Source organism: Nipponia nippon, unplaced genomic scaffold, assembly GCF_047370975.1.
Source record: "Nipponia nippon isolate SJK-2023a ecotype South Korea unplaced genomic scaffold, ASM4737097v1 scaffold_3, whole genome shotgun sequence".
Lineage (NCBI taxonomy): Eukaryota > Metazoa > Chordata > Aves > Pelecaniformes > Threskiornithidae > Nipponia > Nipponia nippon.
The window spans coordinates 118879770-118899006 of NW_028262347.1; the positions used below are offsets into that span (position 1 = coordinate 118879770).

Below are 19237 nucleotides of genomic sequence, written 5' to 3' on the forward strand. Positions count from 1 at the left end.
GAAAGCAGTTGCTTTCCAGACAATTTGTGTTATCTGTGTCCTATACCAGAATGAGCAAAATCTTAACCAATGAATTATCAGTAATTCTGTAACTTTCTGTTATTGAACTGTTAAAGTCACTGAAGTAGTGGGTATTCTGGCACAGTTTGACAGTGTGCCCTTAATAATCCTCATACACTGTAGTTTGTGCTTCCCATAAATGATGAGAGGAGTTTTAAACAGGTCTTTTTTTTGAAAGGGGAAAGAGGCAAGGAAAGGCAGTATCTTGTTTTTGAGCACTGAGGGTGCAGTCCTTTCCCCTAGCAATATTTTCTTAATGAAAATGAGGACAAAAAATTAACTTTTTTTTGGAAGTGAAAAGTGAGATTTTTCGTCCAAGAATTAATAAAAATATCAAATATCGCTAACTTTATAATAAAGTTGTGTAAAACTGGCAGCGTTGCCTAGAAAATGCTGAAATAGATCTCCCTTGGTTTGGGAGTGGCATCTTTCAGAGACTTTGGCATGAGCCCACTGGAACCCACTGTTACTTTAGGCAGAGTTTTCCATAACAATGTGCTGACCACTTAGACATGGAGTAACGTAGACAAGTGAATGTGTCCTTATGGAAGAACACACAAGCCACTGCCTTAACAGAGATACTGCTGTCACAAGATCTGTATGCTTATGTTAGTACTCTGGGTTTTAAAGTATTACCTTCCTTTTCTTTTACGCTTTTTACTTTACTTCCTAGGCTAAAGGAAAATATGAAATACTCACTGGAATGTTCAAAAGTCCTGATGAAATGGTTGACATGTATGTGGAACTGATTAATAAATTTCCTTTTATTATTGCATTAATAGATCCCTTGAGAAAAGAGGTAAGATACCACAGTGCAGTCCCTGAAAAACTGTAATACTGTTAAGTGGGATATCACTGAACTTTTCACATTCTTGCAAAACATAAAATATGAAGCTTCTGGCTTTGGAGTCTTTAGGCACAAAAAGATCACTATAAAAATGTATGTAACAATTCATTTGCATATCTGTAATTGACAATAACTCTAAATTTTTCTATACTTTTGACATAATTCCTGACAGAAAATAATCCTGGCATGAACAGAATATGGTGAGTACAAGCATTTTAAAGAATTACAAGAAAATGTTGGTTTTTTTTTTTTTCTGATTCTACTTGCTAAACCACTGTCATTTTTATTACATTTTCCTTCTTATGTAAACAAATAATTCAAATTATAACATCTCATTATAAAATTCAAGTGATACATAAATGATATTATATTATATGGGAGAAGCTAAAAATTTGGACATAGTTGTATATTACTTAGAATCGCTCAAAAAAATTATTGCTGCTATTCTTTATGATTGAGATTTATACCCAAAGCCAGAACAAACCTGTCACTGGCAGCATTGCTCGGCAGAATTTTTAAAGAGGTAGTAAGATACCATGTATTTACCACTGTGATCAAAGTTAGAGCAGTTAATTTAGCATGGGCAATAGATTACAACAATAAAGTACTAGTAAGCATGTTACCAAGTTATAGACGGATGAAAAAAACAGATTAAATATTAGCATTTATACATAAGATTAAGTTTCAATATACTACAAAAAAGATAATACTTAACTGTAGCAGAACCCACAGTTGTCGACCTACATTCTGCAATTGCACAACTTAATACAAATTTGTTCTTGCTGTCTAATTGCACACTTTATCTTCTTTAAAATAAATATATGGGGGTTGTTCTCATGAACAAGATGTGAAGACTGTGATTGAAGGGGGAAGCAAAGTGCTGTTGTCTTTGTGAATCTGCCCAGTGCCTGAATCAATAATTCTAAAACAGATGAACTGCAAAATCCATCTGATTTTGTTCTTATCTGGAACTTTAAAAGTTCGTTTTTCGAATACCTGTGTTTATTGTTACCTCACTCTAGTTAGCCTTGGCTCTTTGCACTGTTTCAGTCTGACTCTCTGAATTACCCATGTTCCAAAAAAACCAGATTATTCCCCACTCCTGCCAGGGCTGCAAACTTCTGTGAGAATTCTGGTGAAGAAACATATTTGCAATATGAAACTCTGCAGGAGAATTACAACAGATAGCAAAGTACAGTTTGAAATAGAATACCGTTAAGGGACATGCATCTCTTCCTCCCCCCTCGCAAATCTACGAAGTTTACCCATGCCAGGTCTTTGCCACAGATAATTAGGTCCTTGAGGATTAGCTCTGGTACCGATTCAACAATTCATTGCCAGACAGCAGACTACTTTAGTGCTTAAGTTTAAACATTTGTTCAGGTGTCAAAAACTTCATTTTCACTTACATGTGGGCTTGAAATCCTCATCGGAGTGGACCCTTATACAGACTGCAACTATATAGGTACAAAAGCTTCTCTGATCTGCAGACCAAGACTGCGGATTATTACTTGGCAGAATTATTAACTAGAAAAGTAATGTGTTTAATGTGAAAACTTTGTATTCTGTGGACACAAAGAAAGCAAATTAATTCGTAAATTTCTTCTTTCAAATTCTTTACATATCCTTGTCCTTTATTTATCCTTAAATCTCAGTACCATGTGGACAAAGCATTAAAATCAAGAAACAAAGACCTTAAAAAAATGGAGCTTTGCTGGAAAGAGAGGGTTGTATTCTGCTGTTCTTTGTGGGTCAGCCTTACAGCTCTGAACATCCTCTCTTGATACGTGTCATTGAGTCTATGACTGCCTCCTGTTTCATTATTTTATATTCAAGCAAATATTATGACATTTAAAATATTATCACAAGAATGAGTCCTCTGAAGAACACAATAGAAAATTATTTTATATTCCATTAATAATAAAAATAAATCTCAGGAAGGAAATCAAACTCCTACAGTTAATTTAATTTGAAATATTTTAAACTATACTTGTGTGCAACTACCTTTGATTGATTAATGACAGATTAGAATTTATGTTTTCTAGCAAAATCTTAAAATCCAAGCAAAATTCTGGTGGGGTGTTTTTCTTAGGTAGACAGATTTAAAATACAGTATAAAATATAATATGTTTATATAAAGAGTGTCTTTAAGATTAAATCCAAGTTTTTAAAATTTTTTTTAAATTATTTTTACCTCCTTAATTAGGGTTTTCATCCAGTTTAGTTTTTTTAAACTCCAGTTATTTACTTGATTGTTTATGCAGGACAGACAACAATGGAATAATGTATGTTGTGCTCTTGGTTCCAAATGTTACCTGATTGCTGAAGATGCTGCCACATATATTTCCAAACTTAAAATTGACCAAAACATAAACATACCAACGTGCAGCGGCGTTGTCCTAAAATACATTAACCAAACCAAGGTATCGGACCTCATAGAACTTACTGGACTTCTAGACGGTGAGTAGAGAGGGCTGACTCTCAAACCCTACATGTCAATAAATAGTGTTGCTACACCTGTAAATATTACATCTTTTTATTTAATTATTGCCACTTCTAATTTAGAAACTGCTTGTCAGAAGAAACTAAAATTCATGTTTTGATTCACAAATCCCTGTTTGGGAGCTTAAAACAGCATTCAGGGCTTCAACTATAGTAAATTAATACGCTGTGGATGCTTTGAATGTGGGTGCCCTTTGACACTGCAGCTAAGTGTCATACCATTAGATATCAGAATTAAACAAAGTAAAAAAAGATGTAGTTGAGTAATCTGAGTTTTGACTAATACTAGTATTAATTAAGAAATCCAAACAAGCCCAAATGTTTAAAATTGCAGTTTACATAGATTATTGACTACATATTATCAAGCCTTTGCGGTAACAATACTAAGAACTTGTGCAGTTTCATATGTAGAGATTTCTCTTTGTATCAGTTTTTATTTATTCATTTTTATACCCAAGGAATAGATGGACATATTTAATATATCTAAGTTCCTTCCTTATTCCTTCAAAAAGCCCAGAATCACTATATCAAAGCGAGTAAATAGCAACTTAAAGGTTTCATTCAGTCGTGATGGTAAACTCCTTTTTATGGTGAAGAAAAATCATTACTATAGTAAGGAGCATATTTAAAATAAATCGAACAGCCTCCTGGCCTGCAGAATACATTACCAGACAGATCAGCTAGAGACAGAAATTAGGATAGGATGTCAGATATTCCCTTAGCCATGCTGAAAATAAAACGTAATGTTAATGTAGCAAACTAATATAGTTTACATCTTTATGAGATGGGTTTCGTTGGTTTTACTCCTGTTTGTATTTGAGCTTAGCTAGACCAAAAGCTAAAAAGAATGAAAAGTCCAAACAATTTCTGTGTTGAATATATAAAATATACACTAATGAAGGTTTTATACGCCCATTATATATAGGTCAAAGACATATTACCATATTAGGAAGCCCAGATGGAGAATCTTCTGATGATAGCCTTGTGGATCTGGTAAGTATTGAAAGCTGTTCAACTGCAGAATTGCCAGAACACTGCTTTTAGCGTAGACTATGTTTTTAAGGAGAAAGCTTGTTTCTGCTTGAGAAAGAAACAACGTTTTACAAAACCGACTTTTTCTAGAGGGTTGGGTTTTCCCCCACAGAGAGTTAATCTTTGAGTTTAAAGAGAACACACAGGAAATTTGCCAAAGCAGGGAGTATATTCAAAAGTGTGTCTGATCTATTTGGTTGCATTAGTTTATAAAAAAACCGTGAGTTACTTAAAACATTTCTGAGTAGTAATAATATTCTAGGCAAAAATTCTTAACACTAATATATTTAGTCTTTTTGTATTAAAGCTACATTTGCAAATAAAATTTCATTTCATACGCCAGTGAAAATTATTGTTTGCATGCGACAGATCTTTCACTAAGAGATTTTATTTTTATTTAAAGGAGGGTTTTTATCTGTGGAAAGATTAGAGTGTTAAATTAGAAGTAGGATACCATGTTTAGTAATTAAGAATGACTTCACTTCCCGAACCGTGTAGTTTTAAAATACGCACTTTCTCGTTTCAGGCTGTTGGACTGGGTGCCAGGTTTATCAAGTTGGGAGGTCTTTCCCGCGGAGAAAGGGTGACCAAATACAACCGCCTTCTTGCTATAGAGGACGAACTGGCCAAGAATAGAACGCTACGTATGAGCTTCTTTCTTACTTTGTTTTCAGCTTGCAATGAATACGAGAACAAAGATTGGAGGGAGAATGATTGAAACTGCACCACAGGAGGGAAGCGAAATCAAAAGACTATAAATAAGCGCTGACAAAAAAAAACCTAGGATAGCACTTGCCACAATGTATATTGTTGTCCTAATGGATTATCTGTTTACTGAATGTTAAAATAGACCCCTTCTTGAGGAGTAGCCTACATTAAGCTTTTTTCCAGAATTAATTGGTTGGAGTCTTGAAACCCACAGTGCAAAAGGAACAAAACAAAAACCACGCATATAACACGCCAAAAAGCTGCCAAAAACGGAATTTTAGGCCAGATACCCCACCTCCCTCAAGCCCCTAAACATATATTGCTAACAAAACTTCATTTCACAGCCCCCTTTTGTGTGTTACATTTCCAGCAAAATGTGTTTGGAAAGCTACAATCGCATGGGTAAGCACTAAATAAAACCAAGAAAAACCCAAGTTGGCTATGCACATTCAGCCTTAGCCACTTGTATGCATCTGCCCGCATTTCAGGATCTGCATCTTCTTTTTACACTATACGCTGTTAAATGCTTAACAGTTCATTAGAACCACTTCTCGCTTGTTCAGGTATCAATCAAGGCAGAATAAAGGCATACAGTCTGAAGGGGAGGCAGAGGAAGAAAGGAAGGAAAGGGTTTGCAAGAATTTATTATGCCTAAGAAAAATGAAGGAGAATTAAGTCATCTTACCCTCTTGTTTCTAATAATTTTCAATCTTCTATACATAGGATAGCAGCACTTGACATGCACGCTATAGAACAAAGTTTTTATTTAAAAAAATGTTTTACTGAAAATATTCTGAGTTTTCCAAATCTCCCCCTTGCTCATCTATAATCATTGTAAAAAATAGAAACATAGACAGAAATGCTTTTTTGCTAAGACAGTGGTTTCATAGAATGCATTTTCCAAAAACAAGAGATGATTATAAAGAGCTGTGACCTTTAGCTGCCTCAGCAATATTAATATATGCCCTGTTCAAATGGCATAGTCTAAACAAAGAGCTCCAGTTTGACAACTATTTAACCCTATATCTCACAAAATGAAATAGCAACAATTCCCGAAGCCGTTAATGGTTTGGCAGAAACAAAATCCAATAACTAAATCGACAGCAGGACAATATTGAGGTAGCGCAGCTGAGCTGCATACCAAACTCTTCATTTGGCTGGGCTGCGAGCTATGGAATACACTGGAGAGCCGAGGGGTAGAGGACCCTGTCAGCGGCTCGTAGATGGGAGGCGGCGCTGGCCCATCAGGAGCGGCTGAGCGGGGCGCAGCTGGGCCCAGGAGCAACCCAGCAGCCGGTGCCGCGGCTCTCCTGTGCCTTCTCCCCGCTCGCTACGGGGGATTTGGGCGGCCCCGGTGCCACGTTTCAGCCCCTGGAAGGTGCGCGTGAACCGCTTGCAAGCCGAATCAGACCGGCCATTCCTCTGCTAAAAATGAACGTATAGAGCTGAGACATACGGAGCGACGGGGTGGGTGGCAACACAGGAAATTAGGTGGTGAGGTTAGGGATGAAGGAGCGGCACAGAATTGGGAAAAACAGCAGTGAGAAGAGAGGCGAGGTGTTAGTTAGAGGAGCAACGCCTGAACGTGGGCTTAGATCAAGCTGTTAAAGGCTGTGGTGGAGAAGAGGCACAGCCAGCTGATGGGAAGGAACTTTTGCCAGAGCACCAGTGCAGAGCAAGATGGGCGTTCAGAAAAAGGGCAGCAAGGTGAGGTGACGAGTGAAGGGAATGCAATAAACGCCCCAGCTCAGGCTGCTGTGCCCTACTCCTGTAATCAAAGTGCGGGGCTGGTGCGCCTTTGTTTCCAAGGACCGGACTTTTAAAGGTGTTCAGAGACTCTTGTAAGCATCATGTGCCACTTTAAAAAAATCTGAGGGCACCAGAGAACATTACAAGAAACCAGATTACAGCAAACATGAGTTTCTTTTCCTCTTCTATTTCAGGTGAAGCAAATCTTGAATTCATTTTTGCTGAAGAATCACCGCCAGAAAAACAACTTTCTGATGCCCTTCCTCCCCCAAAGCGGGATTCGTTGCCTCCACCACTCTCAGCCAGGCCCGCAGGTTCGCAGCCTGCCTGCGCAGCTCCCAGGGAACAGCACGCTGACCTAGGCTGTCAACATTAACTTTTGGATAAATTTCTAAAAAAAAAAAAAAAAAATCTAGTAAGAAACTCCTGTATTAACTATTCCTTAATCCATTTCTTTTCAAGCACTTTAGCTAAACGTTTTTAAAAGCATTCAGGTACTAGCTTCTCTTTTCCCAGGAGACCATTGCTTTCAGCTGAAGCCAAGTTAACCAAGCAGTGGCTATAGTTTGAAAATACCACAAAGTTCTGTGCTGTATTTACAAACGGACAAAACAAATACCTCTGTGTCAAGTCCAAAACTAAATGTTTGTTTTGGGAAAGTCGCAATCTCTCTCCGTACAAAGAGCAAGCTATTGACAAACAGTAAAAAAAAAAAACAAAAACCAAACCATTTTACAAAAAACAAAGGCCTTGACTGTTATGCTGCTCCATCCCCCCACACCCTCAATGCTGCTCTTGGATCTAGCCTACGAGGGAAATTTTGCTCCAGTTCTAGCTAGCCATCAGTACAAGTGCGTCGGTGCGACCCCCAAATGTAGGGCACAGAGCTGTAATTGGCATCGCCAGGAAGCTGCCGTCGGAGGCAGGGAATAAGCAGTCAATTTCACAAGGGCTGGGAAACTTGTCCGGAGTCTTTTTAATAAGCAACAGTGAAAAGATAAATAAATAATTTATGTCCTAGGTAACAAACAGTTTAAGTAAAAGAAATACTTCTTCAAAAACTTCTGGGTTTTGTAGCATTGGAAAATTTGAACATATAATACAGCAGCAATAATTTGAGGAAAAATATGTATATAAAATGTTGCGTTTCAAATTCAGAGTAACAGATACCTAGGTGAAAAATTAACCACCAGAACCAACCGCCCCCCAGAAATGAAGATATCAAACGAGAGGCAAATTTCCCCAAGTTTAGGAATTCTATGTAATTCAGTAATTAGATCCAGTCCAAGATTTTCTTAGCAAACATGCAAAGAACACCAAAAAAGATGTGAAACTACCACACTCGTTACTATCGGTTTATTTGTAGGAAAAGCACCAGACAGTTGCATGCAGAGCCAAACCAACAAACTCAGAACATTCATCCTTCAACACTATCACTGTTTCAAATCATTAAATAAAAAATAATCCAAGTGCATTCAAGTACTTGACCACCCAATTTCAGTTACGCCGATCTTTAGGTAAATCCCTGATTACATTTGTCCATTCATTATAAAAGAATGAGCTCCTGTGTTGAATTTAAAAAGAGACCACAGTGGAATGTGAATTGGCAGTGGAGCGAGTCAGTGACGTACCTATCTCACTGTCATCAGCAAGGGCTGAGGGAAACTGGGAGTTGTGTCGTGAGATACAGACATTTAAAGTGTTACCTAATAACGAAATTAATGCCCCCAGCGCGTACCAGGTCCGAGGCAAAGCCGTATCTGTTAGTGCTGCGAGGTCTCCGCTGGGAGTTCTCAAAATGTTGACTCCAAGTAACTTGCAGTCCTAGAATGACTGAATCCCAGTGTACTCCATACTCACGGGAGCCTAGGTGACTTATTTTTTGCAGCAGTTCCAAACTTTGCTATGTAACACTGAAGCAAAAACCAGGAGAGGATTCCTCCTTTGAACAGCTTTTCCTCCAAATGAGAGCACCAATCTCAACCCACAAGCTTCTGACTTTGGCCATCGTTACCGAACGTCTTGGTACCGAAATGACGTGCTGCACTGCCTCTGCTCTCCAGCCCGTGGGCTACCTGCGCACCGGGGACTCTGAACCAGAAGTGTTGCGCTTGTGCTTTTAATTTCCTCAAAAGAGCGTGTGTGGAGATGGCAGTAAGGAGACCTACAAGATCTTGGCTTAAGTAGGTATCAAAAATATTTTTAAAGCAATGCGTCTAAAACCTGATTTTTTAATTATTAGTAATCCCCCCCCGACTAAAGCTGATGTGTGTGTAACCGCCTTCATAGGGGCTACCCCAAAGCTGTCCAGTTCAAGAGGGATGCAAGGGGCTTCTGGCAAGCTTCAGAATGGACCTTTAACAAGGTATCTTCTCAACAAAAGAATAATTAAAAAAGCCTTTTCAAATACAGTTTTAAAGAAAAGGTAACTGACAATATCTAAGAAAATATTAACCATACCTGCGGAATTAAAACGGGAAAGGGATTTTGAGTGATACATAGTTATTTAACACTTTAACGCATGTAACAAAACCGCATACAAAAGACCATTTCAATCTATGTTATTGAAAAGGCTTTGGAGTACAGACCGTAGCCCCTAGTAACACACCTAAGCAATTTACATCTCCAGTAATGATTCCCAAAAGTTACAGCCTTTCAGAATAACGATTAACAGTTAGAACTGTCTGTTTCTTTTATTTTCTCAGCATTAGTTTCTTTATGCAGCGGCTTGCTTTTTTCTTCTTGCATTTTGTTTGGATTCAGCGTGTTTTCAGGCGTCTGATCCCCGCTGGTGGAAACAGGATCTAAAACTACAATGGATTCGGTCTCTTTTTCACTGCTAGAAGCTTTTCTTGTAAATTCCGTATGACTAGTTGATCTAAAGGAAAAAGAATAAATAGATGAATACAGATAACTGTTCACGTATTTAGGAGAAAGACTATAAATATACAGAAAAGCATTTCTATTATTAGTAGCGCGTATGACCAGGAGAGGTCTACTAAACTAGGAAACAGATTTCTAGATTTACAGCTGTTACATCCAGAGAGTGGTTCGCGAAATGCCATGCTCACATTACCTCTCCTGAATCATTTGTTAAGCTAGCAATGGAAGATGTTTAACAGGAAAAACAAAACTTAGAAAACACTGAAAAAATCCTTAAGGCTACAAATCGGTTTAAAGTCTTAAGAACTGATTTTCTCTCTGCTCCTCTTGGAGCTGGATTTAGGCTCCCCCACATCCAACAGAGCAGCTGCGCCCAGAGAAAACGCTACCCGCTCCTGTGCAGCCCCGCAGCCTGAAAGGAGAAGGTGCCGCCTCCTCCAGGGCTTTCGCTGCCCGACGCTCGACGTACGGCAGGGAGGTAGGGCCACCGTAACCAGATTTTCCGCCACGGCTCAGCACCACCAGGCTGCGAGCGGTCTCGCTGGGAGCAAGCATAAGTGATTTGTGAACATCACCTCCTGGGTTTGCTGAAATCCAGTGGGCGTCAGACTGACGTTCTGTGCTGCAGAAATGGGGTTATGTCGTGATTGCTTGCAGCGTGGGGGTTCTTGCAGATAAAAAGCCCTCTGAGCAGGGAGAGAGGAAGGGAAGGTCAGAGACACCAGGATTATTTGTTGGGGCTGGCATCATGCTATAAACCCTAAAAGCACTTGTCTGTATTCAAAAGCTTCGTACTGGCGTTGAAAACGTGCAGGCAAATCCTTAGGTCAGCGAGAAAGTGCCAGCAGAGAGCAAGGCAAACACTGGGAAAGCAGGACCTGAACAAGTGGCGGACGGGGGTGTCTCCTACACCACCTGAGCACTGCCGTAGGGGCAGAGAGGCGGCTCGAGCACGGCCTCACAGCACGGCCGTACACCTCCTCCACCGCGCCTCCCAGGGCCTCTCGGCCCCTGCGCCCGAGGGCATGTAACCACGCGGCCACACCGGCGTGCTCGGCCCATCTTTAGGCCGGGCCTTACCCGACGGCGTGAATACCGTAGGGGTGCCCACACCCACGCAGCTACAGCCACCAAACCGGACAGGTGGAAAAATCCTTGGTGCAGGAAGGCCCTACAGGCACTCCCCGCTCCCGGGACGCCTGACTGCAGAGCTGAATGCCGCTGCATTTGCTAGTCCACAGCCTTTCTTTTTTTCTTTTTTTTTTTTTTTTTTTAATTTTTCATGCTTACTCATAAGGAACGGCCTTCCATACTGCTAAGGTACACCCTTGAAAGGAAAAAGTAGAATCAACTGGAGGCCAGAGAAAGAAATTCAGCCACTGGATCCATCTGCTACGAACCGCCCTCTATTGTGACAGTCTTTGTCCTAGAGAAAATGACACGGAAAAAAGAGGTCACCCCACTCAACAATTAGAGCACGGGGCGGAGAATGTGCTGGCTCCCACCTGAGGGGGACAGAGTCAACGTACAGGTTAAAAACAACTAAATAAGCGCGGAAACAACAGTTGTTGCACTTGCCGTTTCAGAAAGACTGTCCTCAGCTTGCTACTGAAGCACTGGATATAGCGAATGAAATCCCACGTTCAAGCTTTAATTACAAGAATTGTCTCTAACACTAGAACTTCGGTATAAGTTAATTAATGCAGAAATTGGCGCTAATAGATACAGTTTCAGACTCATTTGATTATCATCAGAAGCTAGTGATTTCATAAGGAAAATAATGCTTATTTTATGCAAAAGTTGCCAATCATTCCAGAAAATACAAGGTGGGGTATTTTGAATGTTGCAGCAAATTAAACTTTTTAAAGCAGCGTAACCAGAAGAGGGTTATTTTAAAAAGTGCTACCTCTGAAAAGCTGATTGCCCAACACTATAAAAATGGTCAAAGCCATAAATGCCAAGTTCATTTTTATTTCACTTTGGAGGTAACTATCTTTCAAATCCCAACAGCTGGACTATTTAATACAATCTGGTGAATCAAAGTATAATTCTTCACTGGGCTCACAGTGGGGAGTCTGCATTAGTGTATGGCAGCATTCCAACAACTGATGCACAGCCAAACGCTCCGAAGTCTGTTTCATTTATAACAAAAATGGATAAAACGGCAATCATATTTACCACCTTCAAAGGACAGAAAAATGAAAGATGTCGATATAAAGTAGTTTAATGGAGAAAACCAGTGATTAAATCAGCGTTTCAAGCATAAAAATAAGAATTACTATTCAGACTTCGTTGTGCTAGCATTCCCTTCTTCAAATCCTTTACACTGCTGCAGCGCCAGCCTGACAGTGCTGCTGTTACAGCCGAGGTATTGTGAAAAATTATTAACCCTCTTTATCAGGTATTCATAGCTCGCTTTCAATAGTTTGTCAAGAGCAGAATGCAGGCATAATAAAGTTTCAGTGCAAGAATGAACGTAATTTTGGTGCTCCCTTTCAAAAAACAGGTTTTGCTGCTACAAATAAAGCTGAGAAAAGCAATTAGTACAGATACAGTTAGCCCCAGTTTTGAACAATTGTAAATTTGTCCAGCCGAGGTACTTGCATTTAGCTCTATGCAAAGCTCTTCCTTCATTAAGATTGTTAATGTCGTTATCAGTATTCTTGTTATTTGTCCAACTATATATTTAAGCCAGAAATTGAGATCCTAGTTCTATTGTATTCATTCACACCTAATTGTTCATAAGCCTGCATATATTTTTATGACTAAACACATAAAATCTGTACTTTGAAATCCAGATTTAGATGATAAATGCATTTTAGATTAATTGTATGGGATATGCAAAGTCCCATGCAGTACTGAGAAGCACTGCTTGTGATATAAGAGTATCAAAAGCAATATATTCCACGTACAGACTTCCAGAAGCTACAGAAGATGTAAAAATAAAGGGTTACGCCTGACGGGCCGTCTGTGAGCCAGTACTGCTGTGCCCTTTGTAAATAATTTACAGTAGGAGTACAAAAGGACAAACTAAGGATCGGATTGTCAACGGAGACTTGGATTTTCTTTGTTTCCTCTGGTTAATATTATAACCTTGGTATTTAAGCTTGCTCGGTGCTCTGTTCATGAACTCATTGTGATATGTTTCCATTAGAAACCAGAATTGTATGTAAATATCATGGAAAATTTTATTGGATGAAGTCCCATCCAATTTCCTAACACTATGTAAAAGCAGAAGGCTAAAGGAAACCGATCAAGAAAAACGCTGTAGGAAAATCCATGTATTTTACAGCATATTTAGAAAATATTGGCAAAAAACAACTGGTTTTGCAAGTAGATAGTATAAGCATGGGAGACTGCGGGTAGATACTCTGCCTGGAACCGAGCTGGTGTGAATTAAGTCATTTCTGCTACAAAAGCCAGTGCTTACCATGGCACCACGTTGGCATACCTTGTCTTTCAGCGAGCTCCCTAATCTAGGGCGCTGAAATAGCTGTCATCTCTCTTCACAGCAAAATTGCTTTCAAAACCAAAATAAAACTCCGCTGGTGCTATTCCTTACTCCCCAAAAGATGAGATTTAAAGCATTAAGCTAGTTTGACAGTGGTTCACCACCAGTTGCTTCTTTATAACGCTCAAAACCCATGCCTGCATGTCAGTTATAGCTTGCTATTTGCCTAACTACCGCCCACCCTGACCCCATTCCCGTTTTCCAACAAGATCCCCATAACTGAGGGCAAACATCACTCGTGCAACAGAGTTCCTACTCCAGTCACTACGTCCTTTCCAAAGGACCGTGCTCGGAGGGTTTGCCAAATAACCGCAGCTCAGCTGGCCCGGGCTAACCCGCCCCAGGTGTCAGCCCGTACAGGAGAGCGGCTCTCCGCTCAGCAGAGTGCCACCGTGGGGGGTCTGTGGCGTGCCAGAGGTGAGTCGATTTTATCCTCCGACAAAAACTTTTACTGAGAATAAAAGCAAAACTGCAGATGCGTTCATTAATTATTTCCGAATTCTTAACGAGGCAGGGGAACACAACAGATGGGACCAAAGGCTAATACCAAACAACAGTAAAAAATGCACCGATTCCAAGTCTTGAAAGTCTTCAATGAACAAAAAATTCCATCACACTACAGCATTTGTCAAAAGGGAATGACAGGGAATACAAACAGTGACACCAGTGAACCGGTCTGTTGGGTCCCTCCTCTGATAGTACCAGTACTACCTATAACACCAGACATCTGTGAAGAAAGTACAAGAAACCTGCTCCGTTTCAGGAATGCACCTGCTAAATCTTGCTGAGTAGAAAGGTGGTCAACATAGCAGCGAGCAGAATGGAACTGCAGGTAATCTTTAGTATGGAAATTGTTCCCATTTTTAGGTGCTTTTTTTGAAAATGCTCAAAAAGATTGGCAAATTCATTTAAATGAAGAATCTTGGAGAGCTTCTACCTGCACCGAGAGAGCGTGCATAAAGTACGGTCTGAGAAAAACGCGTGACAGTAGCTTTTAAAACAGTTAAAATTGAGGAGACCTCAAACTTCCAGAACATCCCATTGTTTTCTTCATTTGTTGTTCAAACGAAATTGCCCATGTTCAAGCTGCACTGGAAAACCTTTGCAGTTCTGTCTAGCTGAGGCTGAGCTGCTTCCCACAGAGCTGGTAGACGATTCAGAGGTACTAAGATTACAGCCAGGAGGAGGAGGACAAATCCTTTAATTGTATAAAATCATCAGATTAAGACTAACGCTCTCTGTGGTTCACACCGTTAGCGGAGAACTCCGCTGCCCAGAAACAAAATGTTTACAAAGTGCTGGGGAAAAAAAAAAATAAATCCCCCCCAAACCCAGGGGCCGAGCCAGCCACACCTTTCCCTCCCGTGTCTGCGCACCGCGGGGAGTCCCAGGAGTTCTCCTTGCTCCCAGAGGAACTAAATTGTCACCTATTCTCTTCTAAGCAATTGTCACAGAATTACACTCACGCTGGGTTAAACGCTTGGGAAGACATTTGCAGAGGAAGTTACCTGAATACTGAGGTAAGGCCTCAATTTCTCGATAGGACGCACATTAGTGATGGCTTCCCCCTCAGCTCCACCGCAGCGGAACCGCACACATCCCAAATCATCCGCTTCATGGCTTCAGACCCCTCGTCTAACAGTCTTCTGCACCGAAATAACACCTCACCCAGTCGTCTGAAACCCGCATTTTTCTTCTGAATTAATTCCTCTGAGGTATCATCACTTAGTTTGATTACAGGGAAATTTCAGAATCAACCTGTATTTGCTGACGTCACGGCCCTTTTCCACAATCCCTCCTCTGGCAACTCACCCGAGCGGCCCAGCTGAGGCAGCTGGAGGCCAGTGCTTTGGCAACACTTAACCGCAGGAGCAACCACGGTACGAGTCCTGCTTCAGCCAAAGACCGAAGGTCCTCACCCCCCGCGTATTTAGGTTAGGCTGTCACTGACAGGCGGGCCGGGAGGATCCAGGATGTTACTCAACGAGCTGATTTCTGTCTACGTATCGTTCACAGATCCATTTTCAAGACTGGGTCTTTTTCAAAGGCGTGACCTTCCTTCTCCATGCGAACAGGTGTGCTCAACTGTTACTGAATAAAGAATGATGAATAAGGCCCCCTTGCATTTAAATGTCTGTAAGTATTACCTCCTCCTTCAGATGACAAACCTCAGTAAATGGATGGTGCAGCAAAGAGAAATCTCTCATGCACAACTGTTCCTAAGGTTTTCTATAGGAAGCTGTACATTAAAATCTCGGCGAAGAAAAAAAGAATAAACACTGCGCTGCAAGAGACACCTGGTAATTATGAGACACGCAATCCCCTACTGTGCTATAAAAGGCTTGCTTGGCTGCTGCAAACAGCTGAAGCAGGTCACACCTTTGTCAGATTTCAAGGAATTGCAAATGATGAGACAGCTGCCTCCTTTTACCTCAGGTATGAATAAGGAGAAGAAGAGCCACAATAAATCTTTTGTATGCCTTTGTCATTTAGGGTACCTGCTCAAAGCAGTGTACTGTTTGTTTAGTTAACACGGTCTCCTTTAGAAAATAGTGTGGTGCAACAGGAGCAGACACGTGGAGGGAAACAGCCTGTGCTTCAGGCCGGTGCCCTCCTAACACACGCTTCAGGGGGGTTATTCTCTGAACTAGCTCCCGTGGGGCCCCCGGGCAGCTGTTAACGGCTGGGTCACGTCTTCTGGTTCTGTTTCACTCATCCAGTGAACCCAGGGATCCAGTTTATGCACGAAGACCACTCCAGGATACAAATCGAAGCATAGCAAATGGGGACAATCATGAGATTTGCTTCAGAAGCGCTCTGCTGATCCAAACTAAACTGCTAGTACAGAGGTACCCAGGGAAGCCCAGAGAACTGCCTAATTACAGAGCCAAGCTGTCAGACATGTTAGGCAAATGAACTTCCTTCTGATGTCTGCTTCAAGTGAGCCCTGTTTCAAAACAGCGCTTACACACCATGGAGTCTGGAGGCTGCTTCTACTCACCTTTGCTGCAAGCAGCACCCAGGAGAAAAACGAAAAGTAATTGCGCTTCTACATGGTAGGAAGCATCTAGGTTGTTTCTGCTCCTCCCTGCCAGCCCAGCGCCAGAAGAGTACGAGAGCCCCAGCCCCTTCTCTCTCGCTGGAAAACCATCCGCAAGGATGAGCCCGTCCAAGCAAGCAGGTTTACACCAGCGACTCGGTGCAAAGAAGCCCTGCAGCACTACGGAATCTGGCCCACCACATTTGTTTTAATGCTTTAAACAGATAAATTGAAGTGAAATGTGTCTTTTAGGATGTCACTGAATAGGCAAGCTGAGAAATAAATTGAGCTTCACATATGCTTTTATAACACATAACAACTGTGACTGTCAACACAAGATCCTTTTCACTGTCAATTCACCACGCATTCTGCAAGACCTTGGGGCCTGCAATTATTTCATTTCCTTTCTTGTAAATGCAATTTCCACTTAGTTTGGTGGAATAAAGGTAGACAAAGGTGGTAGGAGTTGCTGTATTTTCTGATTAAGGTTGTCTGTTCAAGACTGTAGAAATCCACAAACTACAAACACAGTATTTTTCAGGAACAACCTCACCTTTAGCAGTTCAAGAAAATGCAATGGCATTATTCATGTCAAATTAACTGCTGAACAAATCTTCATCTTTCTGATTAAATGAAAATGAGGATTATCTTTCTTCTAAGGATACTTAAATGAAATAAAAGGGGAGAATACATACAATTGGAAAAGGCATTCTGCTTTTAAAACTCAGTGCAAATTAAATAAAACTGTAGAGCACAAAAGGAAATCGGGCTCTTTATCGATTCAAAAATAAAAGATAAAAGTACCTGCAGGAGAGGGAAGTAAATATCAGTTCATAAAAAAAAGATGCAAACTGAATTTGCAGCTCATTTGTTGTGACCTACTCCTTTGAACCAAGCAATGGAGACTTGCTAGAATTGGTACTGGTGGTATTTTTTAACTGATAGAGCAGGAAATCAGAGGTTTAATTAGCCATGATTACAATATTCTGCCGATCTGATTTGTCTCATCTATTTCCTTTTCTTGAAGTGACAAACTGACAAACAACCTGGCAAGGGAACTGAAGCAAGTGCATAGCCTAATTTCAAAAGGAGCTTGGTCTTGTTGTAAAACAAACGAATCTTCCACAGGATCTGTCTGAAATAAATATTTCTGAAGAAGGTTTAACTCTTTGATGCTTCACTGGCACCTTGGGTCTTCAATCTGTTGTGACAAAAGATTCTGCTGCCCATCTCTGCAAATGCAGCACTGACAGTATTTTTTCTTTTTTTTCAAGAATCTTAATCTTGAAATTTGAAGGTAATTCAGAATTTTTACCAACAAACATTTAAGAGTAACAGTCAGGACTTGTTTTGGCCCAACAGAAACTGCCCTGCACACCTGCATACAGAGCAATATGACTTTGTCGTGGTTTAACGTGATGCTATTTTTTAAACTATTGTGCTAGAACTACCTTTTTTTAAATCAAGAGTTAACTATGTAACTGTCATCCATCTGCTCTTAAGGATACGGAAAATAACCTCAACCTTGCTATTCATCAAAAACTCTTGAGGTCTTTTTTTTGGCAGAGAAGATGAAGGGTTTTTTGAAGAACGTTCACAGATTTTACAGGAAAAGAACTTTATTACAGAGAATTCGATTTCTACCTCCACATGAGACTGCAAATTATTTGAGGAGTCAGTGGTAAACAGCTGCAGACTGTACATTTATCCTGTTAACCAAAATTGATATTAAATCACTTTCAAAATGCACCAGCCCAACAGATCTGGTACTAAAATATATCTACAAATCCCTGTTCTACTTACTGTAATGTAGGCTTGGAGCCCGTGACACCCTTAAGCTGGTTAGAGACAGGACCTGAGTCAGGTGCTTCAGAACTGAATTCTGTCTCCAGGTCTTTCTTGTTCAATGCTGTTTGTGCGGCACTGGCTCCCGAACCTAGCACAGGCAGAGATTTTGATTCTGAGGTGGCCAAGACTCCAGTGGGACCTAAAACCCAAGGAAAGTTTAAGGCTTCTATTATCCAGATTGACTGGTCCAGAAACAACACGTAAGCACAGCAGAATTCAAGCTAATGGGAGAAATCAAAATGGAATTTTAATGAACAGCGTCCAGTGCATGGAGAGTATCAAAATGCCATATTTGCAGCTTCTGCTCTCCCCGCCAAGATGAACCCTTTCATGTACCACAAGTAGGGCTTGCTATATTGACACAGCCGTGCACTCAATCCCCCTGGCTTCTGGGATGGTAAGTCCTGCTCCACGCAGCACGACCAAGTCACAACTTGCCAGTGCTCTCCCAGCCTGAAGGGCAGCTGGAGCGAGAGCCAGCCCAGTGACAAACAAGCCTGTTCTCATACTCACGAGTAGCCACTGAACTGTCTGTCTACAAAGTCCACGCTAAAACCATACAGTGACATTAAAACCAGCCACATCCGCATCGACTATGGCATGGGCTTACACTTGCACAGACTGTGTTTCTAACCAGGCAGAGCATCAACAGTTTCTTACAGAAGATGATAGTAAAGCGTAGCTTAAAAACTGCAGACCCTTGCTCTGCAGAAGAGGTTAATTCAAACCCTTAGTCCTAAACCCTCATTTCTCTGGTTACCATTACTTTCAAGAGTATTTTCACAGTAGGCTCAGACTACTGACTCCAATAACAATATCTGAGCTCCAGGCGGGACAGAGGAACCTGTGCATATATGGCTGTGTGCACAGAAAGTCCTGCCAGAGGCATCTCTCGGAGAAAATGGGGGTGAAAAGCGACAGGTGCGAGGGGGAAGTGAGCCCCTCTAGAAGGAAGCAGAGTTCTCCGTAATGGCTGAAATGGCAATGGTCTGGAAGAGAAAGTAAAGCTTCAAGAGTCACTTAATGCAGGGAGAGGAAGAAGACTACGACGGAGTCC

General features: G+C 41.0%; 2 protein-coding genes across 9 annotated transcripts in view; one reads left to right on the forward strand and one right to left on the reverse strand.

The window, feature by feature from the left end:
* The window catches only part of ENO4 (enolase 4), a 29848-nt gene extending 13054 nt beyond the window's left edge, over positions 1-16794 (forward strand). The window contains exons 10-21 of one of the 5 annotated variants that reach the window (XM_087765146.1): positions 734-859; positions 3172-3367; positions 4335-4402; positions 4968-5085; positions 7093-9081; positions 10115-10259; positions 11368-13709; positions 13803-14124; positions 14735-14812; positions 15309-15428; positions 15517-15728; positions 16013-16794. In XM_087765146.1, coding sequence (XP_087621272.1) covers positions 734-859; positions 3172-3367; positions 4335-4402; positions 4968-5085; positions 7093-7274 — 690 coding nt within the window. In that variant the 3' untranslated portion in view covers positions 7275-9081; positions 10115-10259; positions 11368-13709; ... (3 more) ...; positions 15517-15728; positions 16013-16794. Of the gene's footprint in view, positions 1-733; positions 860-3171; positions 3368-4334; positions 4403-4967; positions 5086-7092; positions 9082-10114; positions 10260-11367; positions 13710-13802; positions 14125-14734; positions 14813-15308; positions 15429-15516 lie in introns of those variants that run through there. The other 4 variants (XM_087765147.1, XM_087765145.1, XM_087765144.1 and 1 more) reach the window with 4 other exon arrangements.
* SHTN1 (shootin 1) overlaps positions 8240-19237 on the reverse strand; it is a 68537-nt gene continuing 57539 nt past the window's right edge. For 2 of the 4 annotated variants that reach the window (XM_087765150.1, XM_087765153.1), the window contains 2 exons: positions 18136-18319; positions 8240-9776 (listed from right to left, as the gene is read on the reverse strand). In XM_087765150.1, the coding sequence (XP_087621276.1) occupies positions 9566-9776; positions 18136-18319 (395 nt within the window). In that variant the 3' untranslated portion in view covers positions 8240-9565. Of the gene's footprint in view, positions 9777-10356; positions 10468-18135; positions 18320-19237 lie in introns of all 4 variants that reach the window. The other 2 variants (XM_087765151.1, XM_087765152.1) reach the window with 2 other exon arrangements.